The sequence below is a fragment of the Chaetomium strumarium genome, assembly GCF_033439665.1.
Source record: "Chaetomium strumarium strain CBS 333.67 chromosome Unknown B0T15scaffold_6, whole genome shotgun sequence".
Classification (NCBI taxonomy): Eukaryota; Fungi; Ascomycota; class Sordariomycetes; order Sordariales; family Chaetomiaceae; genus Chaetomium; species Chaetomium strumarium.
This window is the reverse complement of record NW_026944434.1, coordinates 3,351,316-3,373,536: the sequence shown is the minus strand read 5'-3', so window position 1 is coordinate 3,373,536 and position 22,221 is coordinate 3,351,316. Positions and strand designations below refer to the sequence as shown.

At 56.0% G+C, this 22,221-nt stretch overlaps 8 protein-coding genes across 8 annotated transcripts; 3 read left to right on the top strand and 5 right to left on the bottom strand.

The window, feature by feature from the left end:
• The first annotated feature begins 611 nt into the window (after positions 1-611).
• Positions 612-2,738, top strand: B0T15DRAFT_285945 (general substrate transporter). Its single transcript, XM_062863634.1, has 3 exons — positions 612-1,185; positions 1,328-2,261; positions 2,377-2,738. The coding sequence occupies exons 1-3, from the start codon at positions 756-758 to the stop codon at positions 2,630-2,632; spliced, it is 1,620 nt and encodes a 539-aa protein (XP_062719628.1). The 5' UTR covers positions 612-755; the 3' UTR covers positions 2,633-2,738.
• B0T15DRAFT_561303 (uncharacterized protein) lies at positions 2,739-4,653 on the bottom strand (the record flags this gene model as incomplete). The annotated part of the gene is made up of 2 exons (XM_062870553.1): positions 2,739-3,687; positions 4,361-4,653. 2 exons carry the CDS (start codon positions 4,651-4,653, stop codon positions 2,844-2,846), a joined length of 1,137 nt encoding a protein of 378 aa, XP_062719627.1. The 3' UTR covers positions 2,739-2,843.
• Positions 4,654-6,204: 1,551 nt separating this feature from the next.
• On the bottom strand, positions 6,205-6,856 carry B0T15DRAFT_421419 (uncharacterized protein; the record flags this gene model as incomplete). The annotated part of the gene is made up of 3 exons (XM_062865558.1): positions 6,649-6,856; positions 6,360-6,586; positions 6,205-6,268 (listed from the first exon to the last, which is right to left on the bottom strand). Coding segments are annotated over exons 1-3 (459 nt in total), but the record flags the coding sequence as incomplete, so codon positions are not given.
• A 2,222-nt stretch (positions 6,857-9,078) lies between these two features.
• Positions 9,079-10,946, top strand: B0T15DRAFT_285932 (uncharacterized protein). Its single transcript, XM_062863633.1, has 2 exons — positions 9,079-9,613; positions 9,686-10,946. Exons 1-2 carry the CDS (start codon positions 9,158-9,160, stop codon positions 10,754-10,756), a joined length of 1,527 nt encoding a protein of 508 aa, XP_062719625.1. The 5' UTR covers positions 9,079-9,157; the 3' UTR covers positions 10,757-10,946.
• Positions 10,947-13,662: 2,716 nt separating this feature from the next.
• On the top strand, positions 13,663-15,112 carry B0T15DRAFT_504989 (Lactonase, 7-bladed beta-propeller-domain-containing protein). The gene is made up of 2 exons (XM_062867517.1): positions 13,663-14,161; positions 14,227-15,112. The coding sequence occupies exons 1-2, from the start codon at positions 13,767-13,769 to the stop codon at positions 15,023-15,025; spliced, it is 1,194 nt and encodes a 397-aa protein (XP_062719624.1). The 5' UTR covers positions 13,663-13,766; the 3' UTR covers positions 15,026-15,112.
• Positions 15,113-16,383, bottom strand: B0T15DRAFT_439714 (uncharacterized protein). Its single transcript, XM_062865897.1, has 2 exons — positions 15,859-16,383; positions 15,113-15,781 (listed from the first exon to the last, which is right to left on the bottom strand). Exons 1-2 carry the CDS (start codon positions 16,084-16,086, stop codon positions 15,200-15,202), a joined length of 810 nt encoding a protein of 269 aa, XP_062719623.1. The 5' UTR covers positions 16,087-16,383; the 3' UTR covers positions 15,113-15,199.
• A 367-nt stretch (positions 16,384-16,750) lies between these two features.
• On the bottom strand, positions 16,751-18,671 carry B0T15DRAFT_285869 (chaperonin 10-like protein). Its single transcript, XM_062863632.1, has 5 exons — positions 18,393-18,671; positions 17,870-18,313; positions 17,355-17,801; positions 17,208-17,288; positions 16,751-17,126 (listed from the first exon to the last, which is right to left on the bottom strand). Exons 1-5 carry the CDS (start codon positions 18,565-18,567, stop codon positions 16,927-16,929), a joined length of 1,347 nt encoding a protein of 448 aa, XP_062719622.1. The 5' UTR covers positions 18,568-18,671; the 3' UTR covers positions 16,751-16,926.
• A 674-nt stretch (positions 18,672-19,345) lies between these two features.
• Positions 19,346-20,811, bottom strand: B0T15DRAFT_496371 (uncharacterized protein; the record flags this gene model as incomplete). Its single annotated transcript, XM_062867172.1, has 4 exons — positions 19,346-19,609; positions 19,674-20,013; positions 20,105-20,469; positions 20,527-20,811. The coding sequence occupies 4 exons, from the start codon at positions 20,809-20,811 to the stop codon at positions 19,346-19,348; spliced, it is 1,254 nt and encodes a 417-aa protein (XP_062719621.1).
• Between the last annotated feature and the right edge of the window lie 1,410 nt (positions 20,812-22,221).

The window sequence follows — 22,221 nt, the reverse complement described above, 5'->3', positions numbered from 1 at the left end:
ACACGTGTAGAGGGTTCCGCCTGATGTGGCCCATCTGCTACAGCCCTGAATGGTACTGTACGTTGTTCAGACGGTGCTTACTGTCTCGCCTCCAACTGTGAATGGTTCCCCTCCGCTGGATATCCGTTCTGTAAGATGTGGCGGGCAGCAGTGGCACATTCCCTCGGACGGGTGCTTCCATCTGCCCAGTCACAGCTGAGCTCGGGATGGCATGTCCGCACGTCGTCGTTTATTATGCCTCGTGCCAAGAATCCGTCGTTCGACGACTGCGGTGCCAGAACGCATTGAGGATGGGTTCTATCCACCATTCCTGTGGTCTGCAGTGTCACCCCAGCCTGGAGCTTCCCCCTTCAGTCAAGCGTCCGATGTCCATGCAATTCCTCATTCGATGCCCATGTTGCTGAAAAGCTGGGGAACAGGGGTTATACCTCGCAATATGCACCATACAAGAATGGTACACACCTGATGGGAGCGGGAGCGCACACCGGCCCCCAAAGCTTGCGGGCACCGGACCCAGGGGTGCCGGGGAGGGTGGACTCCAGACCATGCCCTCGCGCATAGCTATCGTGGAAAGTTAATAACATTCGTGTCAGCTGCGTCCGCCCAAGGCGTGTGAGCCTTCTCTTCGTTTGTTCTGCAGCCTCTTCCCTCGACATCCGGTACGACGATCTTATCTTCGAATCGACCTCTCAAACACCAACCTTCGGAAACTGGATATCGCCAAGTGGGCTGGTGGACAGAGGGCGCGGACCGCCATGGCGTCCAAGATCAGGACAGACTCGACCGTCTCGGCGGACTTCGAGATGGTCCAGGAGATGCCTCGCTTCCAAAGGGTCTACTGGAGGAGGGAGCCGCATCTCAGGAAGCTGTACGGGATGGCGGTCATCCTGATGGTGGCGTCGGCGACGACCGGGTACGATGGCATGCTGGTCAACACCTCTCAGCAGATCGACGCCTGGAACCATTTCTTCTTCCCCGAGCTCAAGGACAACCCGAACCTCAAAGACCCCGTGCTCGACAGCAAGCTCGCGATCCTCGTCAACATGTTCAACATCGGCTCCATCGTGTCCTTCTTCATCACGCCGTATGTGGCGGACCACTTTGGGCGGAAGCCGGCCATCGTCGCGGGTTGCGTATTCATGGTTGCGGGCGGGTTCTTGACAGCCTTCTGCAACGGCTATGGAAGTGAGTTCTGATGTTGTTGTTGTTGTTGTTGTTGTTGGTGGTGGTGGTGTTGTGGCTGAGTGGCCCGGGAAAAAAAAAAGAATAAAAGAAAGAAAAGAAATAAGATAGACTAACAGGCGCCGTCCTCGTCGTACCTTACTAGTGTTTATGGGCGGCCGTTTCGTCCTCGGCTTCGGCAACTCGCTCGCCCAGATGGCGTCCCCCTTGCTCCTGACCGAGATCTGCCACCCGCAGCACCGCGGGCCGGTCACGGCCATCTACAACTGCCTGTGGAACGCGGGCGCGCTGCTGGTGTCGTGCATCGCGTGGGGTACGGCCAACGTCCGGAACGACTGGTCGTGGCGGTCCATCACGCTGATCCAGGCGGTGCCGTCGGTCATCCAGCTGGTGGGCATCTGGTGGATTCCCGAATCGCCGCGGTACCTGGTCAACCGCGAGCGGCACCAGGAGGCGCTGCACATCCTGACCAAGTGGCACGCCGGCGGCGACCCGCACAACGCGACGGTGCAGTTCGAGTTCCGCGAGATCCGCGAGACCATCCGCATCCAGAAGGAGACGGAGCGCGCCACCAGCTACCGCGACTTTGTGCGCACGCGCGGCAACCGCTGGCGCCTGGCCATCATCGTCTCGCTCGGCGTCATCTCGCAGTACAGCGGCAACGCGCTTTTCTCCAACTACATGAACGCCATCTACCTCGGCGCCGGCATCCGCAACCAGAACCAGAAGCTGGCCATGTCGACCGGCAAGACCATCCTCGACCTGGTCGTGACCATCGCCGCCGCGCTCAACGTCGACCGCTTCGGCCGCCGCCCGCTGTTCCTCGTGTCCATGGTCGGCATGGTGACGGCCTTTGCCTGCTGGACTGTGACGGGCGCCGTGTACGAGAACTCGGGCGAGCTGGACGTCAAGGCCGGCTACGCCCAGCTCGTCTTCATCTGGATCTTTGGCATCTTCTACGACATCGGCTTCTCGGGCCTGCTGGTCGCCTACGCGCTCGAGGTGCTGCCGTTCCATCTGCGCGCCAAGGGCATGATGATCATGAACATCACCGTGCAGGCCATGCTGGCCATCAGTAAGTATGTTCATCTTTCTTTTCTTTTCTTTTCTTTTTTCTTTTTTCTTTTTTCTTTTCTCTTTTCTAGAGTCTCCTGTTCATCTTCCGTATCAAATACTCACCAACCCCCCGCGCAGCCAAACCAACAAGATCGCCTGGGAGAGGCTGCCGCACCACTGGCACTTCATGCTCTTCTACACCATTTGGGACCTGTGCGAGCTGCTGTTTGTGTGGTTCTTCTACGTCGAGACCAAGGGCCCCACTCTCGAAGAGATTGCGCGCATCTTCGACGGCGACGGCGCCGTCGCGAATATCGACATGCACGACGTGCAAAAAGACATCTACGCCATGGAGGACCGCGACCACGATATGCTGCCGGGGCGGGCTTTATGAACATGTTCGGGCTATGTGCTTGCGTTATGCTTTCGTTGGTTCTATTTCAAGAAAAAGCTTTCAGCGGTCAAGATCTGGAGTCTGGCGTCGTGTCGTTTGCTGCTGCGGTTGAGCAAGAAGTATGGCTTGGATCCCATGGCACCTCTTTACGATACCACAATTCAACGTTTCCGTTTTGAACCAGACCAATGCTGCTTGCAACATGTGTGCCCTAATAAGACGCCTCCATCTGCCGCTTGACCACCCTGTTCAGCCGCGAGTACTGGGTCCGGAACGCTGGAGAAGACTTCACCGACGCGTCGACCACGGTGCCGACCCACTCCTCCCGGCCCGTGGCCTCGTTCCTGACACTGGCTTCGGCCCGGCTCATCAGCGTGGGCGGCATGTTCTCATAGATCGTCTCGTACGCGCCGGGAACCGCGTAGAAGGCCTCGTGGAAGATGCCGACGTGCGAGTAGCCGTGCTTCTTGACAAACACGTTGCGGTACCAGTCCCACACCTGCCGGTGCACCTTGTCGTGCGCGAAGCGGTTGAGCCCCTCGAAGTCGCGGAAGTAGATGACGGCCATCGAGGTATTGAGCGAGTCGGCGTCCGCCGCGCGCCAGGCCGACATGCCCAGACAGCCAAACTCGTCGGCCCGCGCCTGCAGCTCCTGGGTGACTGCGTCCGTAAGGTCGCCGAACTCTTTCATGGCGGGCGCCAGGGCGCCGAGCGGGTGGTTGATGCGCGCGCCGATGTGGAACATCACGATGCCCTGCTCCGCGGGTGTGGAGCCGAAGGGCGACGCTGGCCTTTTTGCATCATCCCCGCGACTCGGGTCGTAGCTGGCGTTGGGCAGCTGCGCTGAGAACCGGCCGCGGATCACCCCCAGCTTGGACGAGTACCGCGGCGGCGAGGCGAGTTCCAGACAGGTCACGACTACGGCGCGCAAGAGCAGGAAGGCCAGCGGCAGCAGGGCGTAGCGCGCGGGCAGGATGCAGGATACAATGGCCTGGCCGACCCCGCCCAGCGCGAGGAGTGTGGGCAGCGAGAATCCATCCTTGATGAAGGCCTGTCTGTTAGGTTGTTTTTGGGTCAGTCGGTGTACCGAAGTGCTTATAGTATTCCGATGCCCTGAAAAGCGAACTCGCAGAGGATTTGGGTGGAGGGAGGCGATGCCGTTGAGGCGCAGGAGGGAAAATCGGTTGGAAGTTGGCAGCTGCCATGGCGGGTTGAGGCTTCCCAAAAATGCCGTGAATTGTGGGTCGTGCTGGATCGCTGCGCAACCTCGACAGGAATCTGTTGTAGACAAGCTTGAAGGGGGGAAATGACAAGCTGAATCAATGCTTTGTGACGTCTAAGGTATTCTATGTTTATTGTTGCCAGCAAGTAGTGCTTTATTATTACCTACCTCTTTCCCAACTCAACGTGATTCTGCGCTCCCTTAATTTATCCCTCGGAGTCCCTCTGGCCGCAGGCAGCCAATGAGATCGCCGGAGCTTCCCGAAGTGCGAGGGTTGCGAGTGCGAGTGCGATGGGTTGGACGCAGCTTTCGTGATCAATCAGAGTCGTGGATTACACTTCGGCAATACAAGATTGGACCGCTTCGGCGCTCCCAACGTTCGAGTTTGGCTCCGGCAACAAAGCGAGCGTCACTCAACGAAGAGACGCGTCATAGTACCCACTCCGTTTATTAGGTACTTAGGTAGTGCTACTGACCATGGATTAGATGCCATCTGTCAAGTGCACATCTCGAGCCGCACCCGCGCGGCCGCTGTGTCGCAGTCGAGTACTCTCAGTGACCACCTCACAGCAACCCAGCAGGCTTCCCGCCCGCTCCGCCTCGGGTCCGGTTTAACGGATAGAACCAGGGTCGCGAGGTACGGTACCTCCTTGCACGCCTCGCCGACCTTTGTCATCAACCGCTCCCATGCCGTATTTGCCCTCAGGTGCCGGCGGCATTGGCACAGGCCGTCGCCGTAGATGTTGTAGCTGCGATGCAGGACCATCCGGATGTGCCGTACAGCCAAGTGGCGCGTCATGTGTGTGAAGCCTTCCAAGGCGTCAAGTCGGTCGAAACAGAATGTCCAGAGACGATAGGTTTCGACATAGCTTGGGGGAGCCATGTGTCGGCGCGTGGCAAGGTCCGGAAGGAAGCATCAACGCAAGAGGATTGCAACGTACACCTGCTGGCAGGTCTGCATAAGCGCAAGGGAACCGGCATGCGACTCAACAAAGTAGTAACCGTCCCGGTGATTGAACCAGTGGCGGAACAAGATCTGACTTGCCTCCTGGGGTCTTGCCGCCAGTGGCTTGCGAGGAAAGTGCTCGAGAGTTCCCCTTGGCTTGTCACCGTTCGTCTGGGCGGCGCTCTTTGAGATGGGCTGGACCCAGAGGTACCGTTGAGGCGGTAGAACCAGTTCCTATATCATGAACCGTATCTCCAAAGGCAGTCGGTGAGGAGGAGTGACTGCTGCTGAGAATTGGCGCTGTTGTCGTCGCCCGGGCATCGGAGTGTCAGAAAGCCACGCTCGATGGCACCGCGTTGATTAAGGTAGCATTGCTCGCTTTGATTCTCGTTCCGCGACTGCCGCGCAGCCCCAGGATCGTGTTCCTGTTGGTGCGCTGTCATTGTGATGGTGCAGTTCTATCCCTTCGAAGCTGGTGTGTTGTGCTGATAAACTGTTGCCTCGGCTGCCTGCCGTGGATGCGAAATTGCGAATGACCACGTCATGATCTACCTTAACTTGAAGCCGCCCACCAAGAAGCCAGACCAGCGCGTTTGGACTCGGCACGTGATAGACTAACTGATATCTACTATGTCATACATCCAACGCAGTAGCTTAGGGATACTGCTGGAATTTGCAGTCAATCTTGGTCATTAGTGAGTGCTCCAACATCCCACGACCGGCAACATTGGTCTCGCCGAAGACAGTGCGGCGGGCGAGGTGTCTTAGGAGGGCCGTTTTGTTAAACCATTCAATTGATTCGAATGATGTGCTACGTGAGACGGTAAGTGACTTTATCATGCCTAACAAAGCTGGGCACTTTAACTTGTGTCAGTTCCGTCACTCTTGGTCAAGCGTCTACAACCGCGTCTACTTAGTGAGGGCTCAAATACGCGGCAAAACGATCGTGTTCCTATGGTCTCCTTGTACTCTGACCAGCGTCCTAGCATTCTCATGCATGTAGTAATGACACAGAGGCATCACTTGACAAGCATGGAAATTCCAGGCAGAACGCCGAAGTTGGCAGCACCAGTCTGTCTGCCACTTGTACATAACTCATATCGTACATGATACAACAACAACCCTTTCCTACTTGACCGAACGGCACACCATAGGCGCTTGGCCAAGCATAAGAAATCATCGAAACTAGCCGACAACCCCCCAGTGGTAAAGTCTGGTAATACTTTGCCTTTCGTCCCATCCACCTGCATCGTCCATGCGACCCCCAGGCTGCCGTTACCAAACGCGTGAGACGGTTTAGACGGGCACTTGGGCCACACGATCTCCGTCAGTCGGACCAGTGCCAGTTGTTGCACCAGTGGTGCTGGTCAGCGGGCGACTCTTCTCAGTGTCCTGGCCCACGTTCTCGTTCCTCTTGTGGGTCGCCCACATCAACGCCTCGAGGATGGTGTTGAAGAGGAGGAAGGAGCTGCGACACGAGTCAACATACTCGAAAGTTCTTTTTCCTCGACATACAGAAGCTGCAGGGAGGCCGGGAGGGAGTGGAGGGAAATACGCACAAGCCAATGATAAAGAAGGCCTGGATGGTGTGCTTCATGCCGCAGCGGTCGATGCCCGGGGGCGAGAAGAAGCGGCAGCGTCCGCCCGAGTAGTCTTGCGACGAGAAGATGAGCGACGTGAGCCACAGGTAGGTCAGCAGCAGGTTGAGTGGCAGTGCATAGCCGCGGTACCGCTTGACCGCCGGCAGCACCACGAGGAAGAGGTAGAGGAAGAGCGTGAGCACGGACTGCGATCAGTCATTAGGAGGGGTTCTTCTCGTCCAAAGAATTATTAGGGAATGGGGCATACGATGACCAGGTTGTAAATCAGGTGTGTGCCTCGGTATAGCGAGCGATGGATGAGGTACGCCAGAATTGCCGTGGTGATGACGGATGAGGCCAGGATAACAAAGTTGTTGAACGCCAGCAGGGCCCGGGCAATGCGCCCGTTGAAGAATCCCGATCGGGAGGAGTCCATTTTTGCAGTGTATTAGTCTACTAATAAAGCAGTCTCAGGGTTGGCATCAAGATGGTTGAAAGGATCAAAAGCAGCGGCTTCGGTCGCACACAAACAAATATGCCTCTTATACCGCCGATGAGGTCAGCGTATCCCCGATCGTTCATCAAACTTTTCCACTCCCTACTTCTCTCCTTCTCGAGTGTATACGATGACGTTACCATTCCTTTGCTTGTGGCCCAAGACTTCCGACGGGCCACTTCAATGACGACACTTATCGTGCTCGAGCCTCTATCCATGTGACTCCATGACTCATGTCGCTCAACACACACGTTCCCTCATTGAACCCCTCCCAAAGGCCCTCGTCTGGCCAACACAGCTATCTGTTGTCGCGGAGGCTCGTTGTGTTGCCTCGGCTCATGTGATGTTTCTTTGTTGATATACACCGTAAACAGGCGGAGAGTTCGCTCAAGGACTCAAGTGTCTAGAAGCATGACCTCCCTGCTGAGAAAAATTCCTGCAGAGAATAACGAGTAAAACGGGAAGAAGAAACTGAGGGTGAAGACAATAGGGAGAGAGGGGGCAGAAACAGTGCAAACAAGACACTACAAGTACATCTGGGGTTCGGTTGTAGTAGCGCCAAATGGCCGGATACTAGTAGTAGCATTACTATTATCAAAGACTATAAGTATTGTGCATGTGCATCGTGGAGCTGCCTAATGAACATCGCAGAAGAGCTCGCGAGCGCTCAATGTTCGCCCTGAGAATGCTCAGATGTACTACTAGAAATTAAGCAGAAGCCCGCAACCTTCACAAAGTAGCCCACGACCAGCGCGCAGAGCCTTCCTCATCACGTCTCCTTCGAGTTGAAGACCTGGGCCGTCAACGAGAACGCCTTGGTCCACCCCAGGCGGCGACAAGTACAAGGAGAAGGATGCGGCATCGATGCGCATCCAACTCGGGTGGGAGAGGATGTCCTGAGCAACAGCGTACTCTTCTTGTCTCGGGCTGAGGACGTGCCGGTTCATTGTGGTGGGCTCGAGGTTGTCGGTGGGTTGCCTATTGATGAGGTCGTTGCCTTTACTCAAACGCGCCTCGAGCTTTCTCGTGAGGACTTTGAAGGTCTGGGCGGCAGCGCAGATCTGCTAGACGGGAGGCAGTCGCGATGGTCGACAGAACCAGATCTAATCCCCGATCGATCATATAGATCATCGTCACATTAGGATGCTTTGCAACCTACGCGAGGAAAAGCAATATTTTCTGAGCTGCGAGAACTTTGATGCTGCGAGGTGTCTCAACGGCCCAACGACCTCGATAGACAGCCTACGTCATCACCAACACTAACCCAATCGATGCTCATATGAGGCCCATCAAATATGTCATCTTCTGGGGAGTTGCATCAACTATATCCTCCAACCTCTGCGCCAGTGCTTGGTCAATTCATATTGGCCCATTCCCACACTAGTATGTAGTTCTGTGTCGCCGTGCGAATGTGGTGGACCCCATAAACCTGAGGAGGCATGCAATTTGAAACTATGTACTACACGTGTAATAGCTAAGATAACGGATGCGGATGTAGACCTCCCACCGGAGTTGAGGCGATATAGGTACTACTTTTCGTCGCCGGCCATTACGGGCGCGGACATGTGTCTTGCTTCTTGCAGCACCCTCTATCGTTCCGCACATTAGCTTGATCCATAGTATTTGCGTAACAGGATGCCTGGGAAGCCACCCTTCGTCCCCGACCAAGCCGGCTGCGCTGAACCTGGAAGCTTTGAATGCGGCGTGAGACAGGTCATCGTCATCGGACATGTCTCATCCCCATTCCTGCACCATAGGTCCTAGAGAATGAGACCCCACCCTCGCGCGGGGATGACAGTCTCACGCTCCTCTATGTCGTAGAAGTCGATACGGCTTTCTAAACGAACAGACACTGACGAAGAGGATATGTGGTGGTGCCCCGGTGACCCTCGGCCGCCTCTGTACGAGCACAGGCCATTGACCCGTGAAACTCTAGATGAAGCTATTCCCAGATTGCACCCCAGCTCATTAATGGTTCATAGACCGCCAAGTTCCTTTTTCTTCCTTTTCTTTCTTCAAGCTCAGTGTGCTTGTAGAGTCGTCATCAGCTCAGGGGAGGGTGAAGCGGTTGTTTGTGAGCGAGGACAAGTGAATAACGTTACACGTGCTGTGTTCCGTACTTACAGAAGGTACGTTGTAATTACGCCTTGTTATGCCTGATGGTCAGTGCTTTCCAGCCCTCCGCTCCGGCCGTCAGCGCCCCCAGCAGCCAGGCGCGACACGAAAGCTGCTGCAACGACATGTGCAGATTGACGTCTCTCTCAAATAAAATATCGCCGCCATGACTGCTCCAGCCACGTTGGATGTCCAGGGCCGTCCTATGACATACGAAGAGGCCGCCGAGGAAGAGTTCAACGTCCTCAGCCGCCTTGGGCATAGTGCAGCTCTCAAGACATTGGCCGACGACCTCTGGCGGCACAGAAAATCGATTGAGGGTTTGACGCGACACCACCTGGGACTGGGCAAGCATGACACCTGTGATGTTCTCGAGCGCCGCCACTGGATCCGGGGCGGCTTCAACATGTGTGTCTTGCTCAATATAACCTCGCCAGGACGTCAGGAGAGGAAGGTTGTGTTTCGTTGCGCCATGCCACACAAGCTCGCTGAAGCAAGATATCCCGGCACGGTAGACGAGAAGCTGGGTTGCAAAGTTGGGTCATATGTCTTCATCCAAGAGAATTGCCCTAATGTTCGTATCCCCCACCTCTATGGCTTTGGCTTTTCCGACAGCCGCCAGGTGAGTCCCGGTTTAAAAATAGCCCCCCGTGAGGTCAGTAACCTCACATGGACGCTCACAGCTTTACTTTAGTTTACACATGTCTGCCACAGGCCATTCCTGGTCCGTATCTCACATATGTTCCGCCGCTGCATCTACCGCTTATTCGATCGGGTGCTCTCCCAGTACACCTGCAATGCAACCCACCACAGTGTCCCGTTTGCTTACCTGCTGCTGGACCGTATCAATCCCAAATCTGGGCAGATGCTATCAAACACGTGGGACAAGTACAGAGACGATCCTGCTCGGAGACAGAGACTATTCCGAGGAATGGCCAAGATCATGCTATCGCTGGCGCGTCTCCCCCAGATGCAGATCGGATCCTTCCAATTCAATGATGACGGCACCTTAACGCTGAGAAACCGGCCCTTAACTTGCTCCATGAGCTTGCTAGAAAACGACGGAGCACCGAGGACGATGCAGAGGAGCGACACGTACAAATGCACCGACGCCTTCGTGGCCGACATGATCACCTTTCACGACCAGCGCTTTCTCCACCAGCCCAACTCGGTCAACAGCGAAACCGACTGCCGCAGCCAAATGGCCGTCATGACACTGCTCCGGGTCTTCTCGCACCGGTTCATCAAGCGGGAGCACCGTTACGGGCCTTTCCTGCTCCAGCTCACCGATCTCCACGCCAGCAACCTGTTTGTGGACGACGACTGGAACGTCACCTGTCTGATCGACCTAGAGTGGCTCTGCGCGCTGCCCCGGGAGATGCTCGACGTGCCGTACTGGCTTACCGGATGCAGCATTGATCAGATTCAGGATGATCGCTACGTCGAGTTTGACAAGATACGGCGCGAATTCATGCACGTTTTTGAGAAAGAGGAACGTACGATGGCAGCCGAGCAGGGACTCACCATCACAGTCTCGAGTGTCATGCAAGAAATGTGGGACTCGAATGGGACATGGTTTTGGCGTTGCCTATCGTCCGTGAACGCCATGTACCTCCTGTTGGAAGACCACCTCTGCCCTGGACGCCTTCCCGTCAGTGTCGAGGAGGCGGTGTCGCAGTTTTGGTGCGAGGATCCGGATGCCGTGGTCCGGGCGAAGCTAGCCGATAAGGAGCGCTATGACGAGCTCCTGAGGCAAGAGTTCTAGAAAATGAGCGAGTAGGATGGTGGGGTGTCCCTGCCCAGCTTGTGTGTATTGAAGGAATGTCGGGGGGTTGGGGGGTTAGGTATGGGCGAAAGCTGTGAAGGCCGATCGGAATTGTAAACAGTATCTCCGGGTCGGCGAGCGTTGGTGCTCGTCGGGTGGTGCTCTCCATCGTGTCTTGCCGTTTGTTCTTCCCGTTTTGCCGAATCATTTTTTCTCTTTGCCTTTCTCTTCCTTGCCCTTGTCCTGGTCGTCCTTCTTCTTCCTCCTTCTATTACGAGCAGCTTGGCCAGAGGAGATTACCGCTGGAATGTCTCCTGCGTTGATGCCCACCGCAGCGGATGCATCGACGACTTCACCGTCATAGTGGTCAGAGGAACGGTCACCACCAACCGCCGCCGGCGGTTTTATCTCCAGTGTCAGCCATGGTTGTCGGAGGCTGTTGTAATTCGTGCGCGTGACACTGGTTCAGGACGGGCTGTAAAGCAGGAAAGGGCCGCAAGGTCGGGGATGTGATGATGAAGAGGCGTGACAAGGAGGATGTAAAACCCAGCTCCCAAAGGCGAGATAATCCAGGCTTTATTAAGCACTCTGCAGAGTACTGAATCATCACAAGGCTGCCATCAGACTGCCACTTGGCTGCAGTATTCTTAATGCCGGGCGTGGCCACCGGAGCAACCAACCGGAAACAGGGTTGCCAAAGTGCGAGACTAGGCAGGAATATTTGCTCGCATCTTGACAGCAGACCTTACCTGAACGCCACCAGGCACGGCGTGTTGTTTATGATTGGGTGCCGGAACAAACCATTATTGCCTTGCGGGGAACCAACTGCTTCCGCGTGCAAGTGGTGCACGACTGGGCGAGAGTCGCGGGGCAGGGATGAGTCTAGGTACCGCGTTGATCGCAGGGCGAATCGGCCAAAGTCGGGAAGATGCCTGGTTAGAATGGAGGTTCGCGAAAGTGTTGATGTTCTAGTGGGATGGTGAAAGAATTCCTCCTTAATTGGGCGTTGAAAGGAGCAAAGAGTGTGTACATCTGTGTTTGCTTCGCAGGTAGATCTCCTGGTTGTTGATACGGATTGCCCGCCCAGATACAAAGTAGACGGACAGCAAACCACCTTCAAATCTCCTCCCGGGCTCACGAATCAGACAGCGCTGTCAACAGTACCAACAAACACTCTGGGTTTTCCAAATACAAGGAGACAAGCGTACCTGCTATCCACCCCTAAACTGGCAATCCCGTCGTCCCTATTGAGACTTTGATATGAGCTAACTCTCCGGTGGGTCGTAGTCTATGGTCTTTGGCGGAGGAGCAACCATGACGCCGATCACCGTTCGAGGAGGACGGATGGAGCTCTACCCCTATGGACCCGAAAGCACCAGAGTAGATCCGGAAGTACGAGTCAGCCATGCCGACCTGAAACTGAAAGTATCGGCAAGGAGGAACCGAGTAAGTAATCGAAAACCTAGTGCCTTCCCAGAAGTAGCGCGTAGACTATGTTGCGATAGTTACTATTATTGAAGGGAGGAAGACTCTTTGCGGCTTTGGTCTGAGCCAAGGTCGACGGTGAGGTGAACGTGATATTGTAGATCGACAAGCAGTTGGGTCATGTATGGCGATGGGTGGACATTGAGGTGTTAGACCAATAACTAGAGCTTGCAACTGGCAACTGAGATGTCGCTTGTACTCTGCGTCTCATCCGTACGCCTTGCCATAGCATCCGTTATTATAACTACGTGCAGTGATTGACAAGCAGCCATAGCCAATTTTCGTCGCAAAGCGTCTTTGCGCTCCGCAACGCAGCAGTTGAGCAGGACGCCGGACGGTTTGGGTTGGCATTCAGCTTTGTGTGATGGGAGTTGGGAGGTTGCTCAGTTACAGCTTCCCACGGAGGTTTGTTGCTTCAGAGTTATGTCAGCGCGGCTCTCTGACGATGCCATCCGGAAATCTTATGGGCTGTTCATCTATGCTGCGACGGGATGTCGCTTTGTTCTCGTAGGAGAGTCTTTTGCCGGCAAGCGGCTCGATCTCTGGTGTCAACCGAGCGCTTGCCTGCCAAAGCGGGCGGGGATTTTGGGACTATCGACGACTGGTAGAAAGGATATGTACCAGAGTGGCGGAAAGGTACGTACCTGAGTGGCAGAAAAGGTATGTACCTAGGTGGCAGAACTTCTGTGACGGCGATAACGGGGAATCTAGTCTCCTTCGTTCAGGCGCGCATTCTGTCGGGGAAGTACTACACGCCGACCTCGGAAGATAAACGGAACCCGTTGTAGGCGCGTGGGCGTGAGGAGACTGTGTACTACTACTAGCAACAGCAGCAAGACTTGTACTAGGTGCCCTTGGTCAACGCAAAAGGTACTAGATGGTTTCGTAAGCCCCTTACCGGGAACGTTGCTACTACATGAGGTGACATTGCGTCGAGCTTGTCATTAGGTAAAAGCCCGACTCTAACAGTGGGAATGGTCAGGTTTAAGGCGATATATATAGTATATATACTGTCCCTGCATTATACGAGGCCTTGATTTTAAGGCTATAGAATCAAGATCTCTACCACCTTTCCCGCCGCTGGGATACACAACCCTAATTCAACCCCAACCAATACTCTACCCCTGATGCTGATTCATGTCATTGGGCCGGATGGAGTCAAGAGATCCGACCTCCGAGGCGCCGGAGGGTAGTCCCGGATGGATGACGCCGGCGATCCGTAGATCCGGCTATTTGCTATGGCATTGAAGCATGAAACGCGGGGAGCGTCGTCCTGCAATGCACGCGTTACATTGCTTGGAATTAATTATTATCTGTATCCACGCGTGCCATGGTTCCGGGGCGTGGGCCGTGGCCCGCGTGGGAAACCCCACAAGGCTTGTTTCCGGCTAAAATGAAAACCGGAGGGTGACGCCCCTGGACAATATCTCGGCTAGCTCTGAATCGGCGGTACTACTGAGTATATAAGGCATGTAAGTAAGTGAGCCCGGACGGGAACACAGGATCACCACCGGTACTATCATCTATGAGCACATACTCCACCATGGCGCGCCTCACTCAGATCGTCGCCGGCATCGCGTTGGCACCCGGGGCGTTGGGCGCCGCTCTCATTGCCTCCCACTTCGCCGGCGGCGTCTACACACTAGACTTTGCCGGCACCAACACCAGTGGCACCCTGTCCATGGTGTCCCAGACCAGCGGGTGCGGGACCACGCCGGGATGGATCGAGCTCTACTCGGACTCAGGCAAGCTGTATTGCTTCGACGAGTCCTGGACCGGACGCGGCGTCATTTCCGAGTACAACGTGGCCAGCGACGGCCGTCTCACCTTGACGGGGCAGGCCAGGACAACGGGCAATACGGTCCACGGCGTCTTGTACGGCGGCGCCGATGGCAGGGGTTTCGTGGCGACGGCGGAGTAGTGAGTTGAGCGGCACTGAACTGAAGTGGGACGTACTACGAAGACACTGACTGGGATACTACTAGTTCACCATCGACCATCACCACTTACAAGATGCCGCTCCTGAGCAGCGCCGTGCTGCAGCTGGAAAAGTTCACCATGGCGCAGCGCGGTCCCAACCCACGTCAGGACGTCCCGCATCCGCACGAGGTGCATCTCGACCCGACGGGGAAGTTCATCATCACGCCGGACCTGGGAGCCGATGTCGTGCGCATCTTTAAGATCGACGCGACCAGCGGCAAGCTCACGGCCTGCTCCGAGGGGAAGGCCGACGCCGGCGATGGACCGCGCCACATCGAGTTCTGGAAGTCGGCCGCCGGCGTGCAGAAGGCCTACACGGTGAACGAGCTCGGCAACTCGGTGTCGGCCTGGGACGTGACATACCCCAGCAGCAACGGCTCGGGCTGCCTGTCGCTGAAGAAGACGCAGACGCTGTCGACGTACGCGCCGGGCAAGAAGGGCGGGCCGACCACCAAGGCGGCCGAGATCCGCGTGGTCGGCAACTTCCTGTATGCGACCAACCGCGCGGACCAGACCTTTGGCTCGCAGCAGGACTCCATCGCCACCTACACCATCAACCCGACCACCGGCGCCCTCGCCTGGCTGGAGGCTGCCAACTCGTACTCGTACTACCCGCGGACCTTCCAATTCAACAAGAACGGCACGCTGCTGGCCGTCGGCGGCCAGACCTCGTCCAACGTGGCCATCATTGCCCGGGATCCCGCGACTGGCAGGCTGGGCAAGCTGGTGGCGAATCTCCAGGTCGGCCAGAAGGGACGCGCCGGGGAGGAGGACGGCCTGAGTGCGGTGGTGTGGGTGGAGTGAAAGGGATATAACAGGGACCAATGTTGTTGTTGTTTTTGTAATAACAGCACAAACTCACTACTAGTACTAGTCCATTGAAGAGCAGTGTCTACCTAAGGTGATGTTGACGTGCTGGACCTGCCCTGCTTCTAACTACTAGTACCAGTTCTAAGCCCTGCTTGCCCATCTGCCTCCTTAAACCCCGACGCAGACGTAATACCCCAGCAGCAGCAACTCGCATTGCCCACCCACATTCGAGTTCCAGCTGTAGAAATCCCTCCCGTCCAGTCCGTACTTCTGGATAATCACACTGCAAGTATCCCCGCTGACAATCTCGTGCCACTTGGTGCACCCACAGATGGCCACGGGCTGCGTGGGGGTCGGCGCCGTGGGGTTGCACGTCTCGGTTGGCGTCGCCGTCGAACTGGTGGTGGTGGTGGTGCTGGGTGCCGTTGGCTTGGGCGCCTCGACACAGTAGTACCACCCGGCGAAGAGTCCGCTGCAGTCGGACCGAACGGCTGGATTCCACGCGAGGAAGTCGGCGAAGGTGAAGGTGCCGAGCTCGGCGGCGATTTTGACGCAGTAGTCCCCCGGCACGGCGCGGTAGAACTTGGTGCACGTGTCGATCAGTCCGGACTGGGTCGGGCTGGGCTTGGTGGTTGCTGTGCTGGTGGGTGCCGTCGTGCTAGTCGTCGGAGAGGGAACGCCGTAGTTCACCTCGATGCAGTACGAGTTGCCGACCTTGATGCCGCTGCAGTCCGCCTTGAGACTGGGGTTCTGTACCGATGCAGATTAGCTGAGGCTCCTGCTGTAATGAGAAAAACACCTAAGGGTGCGATGTTGCGTGTACACACCCATTTAACGAAATCCTCGTGTGTGAGGCCATGCGCCTGCTCGATGTGCGTGCAGTTGTCCGAGACGTCACGGGGCGTATAGAAGTAGGTGCAGTCGGATGGCGCGTCGGGATCGACCGGACCCGGGGGAACTTCGCTGGCTTGTCGTCGAACCCGGTGGCTGTCAAGGGAAGCCGCGGCTGCGGTGACGACAAGCCCGAGAAGCAAAGACGATAGGACGGTACGCATCGTGAGAAGATGTTGCCAAACCCGAGGGTTAGTAGCTTTCGGTTGGGACCATAGATCAGCTCTGCAGGAGATAGGACATCATCCCCTCTATATACCCCGACAAAGGTAAGGCAGCAAGTAGGTAGAAGTCCTCGCCTCCACCCTAAAGGTTGGGGAGTCTCACTTGATTGCCAAGCGACACTATTAGGCTACACCGATGTAAAGATCTTGTGCTCGGCCTGACCAGTCGTATGGAGGCTGCCATACGGAAAGCCTGGCGCTGCATCCCAAGCGCAATGTAACTGAGCCGATAAAGCGCCCAACCGATTGCTACCCTGAGCGGGTGAGAAAATGGCTAGCACCGGCCAAGGCGGATTATTTAATAACCATTCATGTCTCCCCGGTGCCGAGCCTGGTCAGCCCATCCGCAATAGAACCCAAAGACATACCAGAAGTAGCGATCTTACGGCTCAAACCCTCAGACTGCATCATATCCGACTTCTCATTTGACGACCGTTCGTCAGGCTCCCATTCATTCACAAGGCAGATGCTTGCAGTTTGCCAAGGTACTCACAGCACCTTAGTCATCTGATAAGTCCCAAACTCTGACGACGCCACTGGAACGAGCACATCGGAGGCGCCCCCGGAATTTGGCATGGTTGCTAGTATCTGCGTGCGTCCCTGAGATGGGATTGGAGATCTGTTGGTGAAGCGAGAATTGTCATACACAGTGTGTCCGTAGATCCGACAAGTCAAGTCCTGGTCCTCAACCCCAACCTCTCCGTTGAGAAAAAGCACTAGCTTTGGCCGTGGCTGGCAGGCACGGCCAGCAACTAGCAAAAGGCACAAGCCTTGCCCTTATCACAGGCGTGTCAACTCCGGCGTGCCCTCTGTCCGGCGCGGCGAGAAGCGTGTCTCGACGAAGCACTTCACAAGGCCCGATTCCCTCTTCTCCTGCAGGTGGTAAGCCTTGGCGATATCGTCGAGCTGGAAGCGATGCGTGAGCATGATGGTCGGGTCGACGGTGCCGTGCTCGACCATCTCAAGGAGCTCCTGCCAGTCTTTTGTTTTGGTTTATTCTCGTTAGTCTTCTCGCACCGTAATAGCCAGCGTTTTCAGCGTTTTCTTAGGGCCTAACCTACACTTGTGCACGGGAGACTGGCCGCAGCCGATCAGCTTGATGCCTCGCTCCATCAGCGAGCCGACATTGAAATGGTTGGTGACTGCGTTGTTCGCTCTAGGTCAGTTCCCCACACGCTGGCTCAAATCTCATCACGACAAGCACTCACATCCCACGTAGTCACCGATGATGCCCACGGTGCCAAATTTCCTCGTCGACATAAGGCACTCGTTGATCATCTCGCTGGTGTCTTGTTCGGCGCCGATCTTCAGCTCTAGCTTGTGCATGAACCCCTTGGCATACTCCCCGCCCGTGGCGTCGATGCTGACGTCGACTCCTCCCGGCACCATCTCGTGGATCTTCCTGGGCACCGTCTCACCCTCCCCCAGCGTCGTGTAGTTGATGGTCTCCAGCCGGTCGATCTTGGACTTGGCGTAGTCGGTGCGCCAGTTGTTGTCAATGCCAATCACCCGCTTGGCGCCCTTCAGGAAGGCCCAGAAGCAGGCCATCATACCGATCGGGCCGAGGCCCCAGATGGCAACGGTGTCGTCCTTATTGACTCCGGTGTAGCTGACGCTGTGGTATGAAGTCGGTAGGACGTCGGCAAGATAGAGGCCTGAGATGTTCAGTAGCGGGTTCATACAAGACAACACGCACGGTGAGTGGATGAGCGGGCTAGATTACCTTTTTCATCCGGGATCGAGTGCGGCAGCTTCATCAGGTTGTTATCCGCCAGGGGCACCCTTACGTACTCGGCCTGCCCACCGGCATAGCCGCCCGTGAAATGGGAGTAGCCAAAGATGCCGCCCATACGAGAGCCGTACAGCTGCTCGTGCAGCCTAGACGCGTTGGTCTTCTCGCAGGCCGTCGTGAGCTTCTGCTTGCAGTACTTGCACTCGCCACACGACACGACAAAGCTGTTGACAACCCTCTCTCCAGGCTTGAGGTTCTTCACGGCCGGACCGACGGCCTCGACCACGCCGCAGAACTCGTGGCCCAGGATGTCGCCCTTCTCGATCTGCAAGATGACGCCGTGCATGAGGTGGACGTCACTGCCACACACCGTCGTCCCGGTCACCTTCACAATCGCGTCATGGTCGTCGACGATTTTGGGCTTGCTGGTCTCGACTGGGCTGGCAGTCAGCGAGGAGGTTTTCTCAATCGTCGATACTTCCACTTCAACGTGAATCATCGGGGCAGTACGAACCAACTCGCACATCGTTCTTGCCCATCCAGGCCAGCGCTTTCATCTTTTCGCCGCTCTCGTCGGCATAGCGGCCGCCTTCGCGGTCCGGGTTGGAGATATCTGTATGCGTGGCCCTGTCTTGATCGCCATGACCGAGCACGGCCTCGGCCTGCTTGCTTGCGAAATTCTCAGCCATGGTGGGATGAATGACAATGTTTTATTTACTGGATGGTGTGAATGAGATGGCTGCAGGTTGTCAGCGGCCCTTTTTTATTGTCTTCACTGGCATCTTCAGCTTCTTGAAGTTCTTGGCGGTGCTCCCTCGATGACCGAATCATGACGCAATCAATGGGTAAAGAACCTGAACGCAACGGGGTCCCCGGAGCAAGTCACCAAACACAAAGCCTACGTCCGCTTCAATTTACACTTCACTTTCGCCTGCCATCTGTCGAACCTGGTATGGCGCCTGCACGCCAAGTCGCAGACTTTGCCCATCACCAGGCTGCACTCGCTTGAACCTTCAGTTTCCGTATTGTAGATGTCTCTGAGGAGATCAGACGGTTTGGCGCCGCATGTGTGACAGCTGCCACTGTGGGGCTACTGCTGTATTACCGTAAATGATCAGGTAATATACGGATATGCTCGCCTTTCCCACCTCTACTGAAAGTCTGAAATGACAGGCTCTCGACCGAATGGTCTCGGGGGCAACATATTCTGAGTCCACAGACTACAGTCCCATCTCAAGACGCGTAGCAGAACGCCAAACTGACAAGAACAACTTGCGTATTCCAAGATGACTAAGAACCTACCTACCCAAATAACTTGAACCTCGTACCTTGTAAATCAGGGGAGGAAAGTACCCGCAATCCATAACCACAAGTCCTTTGGCCTAACCCAATCGGCATGCTCCGAGTTAAGGAGCTTACGGGCTTCGATGGCCTCCCTTGATCTGACCAACTTCAGAGCTTTCTCGGCTATGGCGAGTAGTCTTGGAGGGTCCGGCTGTTCGACCAAGCCAGGCGCACAATCGCCCGAGACATCCTTGACGGTGTTGTCGAAGACTGAACGGCCTCCTCCTCGTCATCTGGATCGCCCCGCCGTCTTAGCAGGGCAGCCAGATCAAGTCGAATCCATAGCAGCGCTCGGTTAGTTTGATCTCGCTCTGCCTGGATCAGGGTATCCTGGAGAAGGTTGATGGCTTGCCCGATTCCCCCGTCTTCTCTGGCGAGCAAGAGGGCCTTGACGTGGGAGAGTTGGCAGGATCTCTCGAATGTGGACGCGACATCTCCATTTTTGCTCCACGTCCTCCACGATGGCCGCTGCATCGCGACTCATGCCGGCGGCGCTGTACGCGCTGGCGAGCGCAAGCTCAACGTCGAGCCGGAGGATATCGCCCATCGAATGTGTACCCCGTCGCTCCTCCAGCGTGTCGAGGAGGTACTCGATCGCTTCCGTGTTGCGGTCAAGCATCCGAAGAACCTCCGCCAACGCAACCTGAACGACCCTGGCGAAGGTGTCCCGAGCATCGAACTGGTCTCGTCTCCGCTGGCGGATGGCCGATAAAAGGTCGATCGCATCATCGAGCTGGTTGAGCTGCGCCAAGCTGAGCGCATACCGCATCTGGGCGCTCAGATACTGCCAACTGTCCGGGCACAGGGTCTTCAGGATCCCGCCGACGCCCTGGTAAACGTCAAGGCGGCCTTCTCGAATTCCGCCCCGTAGTACTCGCTCACGCCCTTGTATATGAGGGCCTCGAGTAGCGGATGTCGTCCTGGCCGAAGACTTCCATGTGGGCATCAGCAACCTCGGCATAGATTCGCCACGCATCCCGCACCCTGCCGCCGTACAGTCGCACGTAGCCGAGGTCAGACTTTGCGCGCAATGACAGGACATGGCGTGGACCAAGAACGTCGTTGAGTCCGCGGTATGCTTGGCCCCGGATTGGTGCGAACTTTTCGGGAAACCCCATATCAAAGTAGAAATCTCCCAGGCTTAGGAGAGCCAGGTACATGGTCAGGTCCACGCCCGTGGCCTTATACACAGAGCTGAGTTTGAGATATGACTCGGAGAAGTATCCACTCAAGTCGACGGCGTCTTTCTGGTTACATCACAGCTTGTTGTGCCATGGCTTGAGACGATCCAGGGCGCGTATGACGCAGAGTGGCTGTCCCGAATCCGCTCGAGAATACTCGGCCCAGAAGGCAAACTGGTAGCTCGGCAAAAACTCGCTGATCTGTCGGAGGAGTTCAAGATCCGGAGACTCGATTTGGGTAACGTGGTAATCCCAGGCTCTGGAGGCATAGTTGTAGAAGCCACCCCGGCTGCTAGACTGCGGCACGGCTCCTGCATCGTCGTCCTCTGTGCCATGCAGATTGTCGGCGCCATGGCTCCGTCTGAGAAAACTGCCAATCCGATCGAGGACGGCATATTCCTCTCTCATAAGGGCTTCGAGGCACTTCTTCGCCAAGAAAGTGTGAGAGTCTGCGAAGCGAAGTCCGAGGAAAGCGTCGTCGTTCGAGTTCTGGCAAGACTCAAAAAACTCTCGAACGGATGGATGAGAATAGTGAATGAAGCCACCGTAGGTACTGATCAACGGCTTGCACAGACCTGAGATGACACTGGCTGCTCTGTCGGGACAAAGCGACAAGGCGTCTGCGACCTCGGCCGTTGTCAGTGCGCGTTCCGCATGGAAACAGAGCAGCAGGATGTCCTGTCGGCAGCTGATCTCGTCTTCGTCCATGCAGAATGCAGACTCCATCAGTGAGGTCTTGTACAGTTGGTAGATTGTCGGTGGCAGGGTCCTCAGTCTCCTCTTTAAATTTGTGACTTTCGGCGACCTCCGGAGGTAATCGAGGAACAGTCTGACGCATTGGAATGACCGTCGGAATTCTGCCTCACCTGGTCAAGGATCGCATCCTTTCGCTTGTAGGAAGGCCGACGTGTGTGCATTCCCTCTCCGCAAAGATCATGATCATGACATCATGCCGGAGCACGTCTGCAGCCATGTAGATTGAGAGCCCGGATTCCACGATACTGATGAATGCTGGCTCGGGTCGTGAGAATAGCAAGACTTTGCTGTGCGTTGCCGATACAGCGTTAAAAATGCCATCCAGGAAGGAAGAAAGTTGTGGTGGCGATGTTCTGTCAAACACACAATCGTCCATGGCATCGATAACCAGATTCCACCAGGATTCGGAAAGGAGGAGCGCCCGCAAAATGGCCCACACTTTGCTGAACGAAGACTGCTGGTGGCCAAGGGGAGATTGGGCAGCGAGGCGCACGAGCTGCTGGAGACAATCAGATGTGGGAAACGCCGCCGGATTTTGTCTTTGTAAAATCTGGAGAATGAGAGAAGCTGCAAAGGCCGTCGGGTTCGACTGCGTTGGGCATGCCGAGCGCTGAAACCCATAGAACAGAGTTCTCCGACCCTCGGCCTCAAGATGCTGGACAGTGTAACAAGCCAGCGTCGTTTTACCACGGCCTTTACTACTTAGTGTTGGTGTTAGCGGGCAGGGCATCATCGCCAGGCGAAATTGGTCTACTCCATGACTGACCTGACAGCTCCTGGACCCAGAGAACCGGACTCTCCTCCGCTACTCTCCATGTCAAGAAGGTGGGATGTTCTAGGAGCCAGAGACAGGTGCCGTCGGCAGGTGGAATTGGCGGCGGTGCCTCAGCAGTAGTGCGAAGCAGCCACTGCTTGATTGCTGCAAAATCCGTTTTCGCTAATGAATGATCTCCGATAACGTGATTTATAAGCGAGTCGTGAGTATAAGCGGGCCGTGGCTTTTCCACTACCCTACAACAACAACCGTCCAAAATACAACAACAACAGTATCAACCAACTACA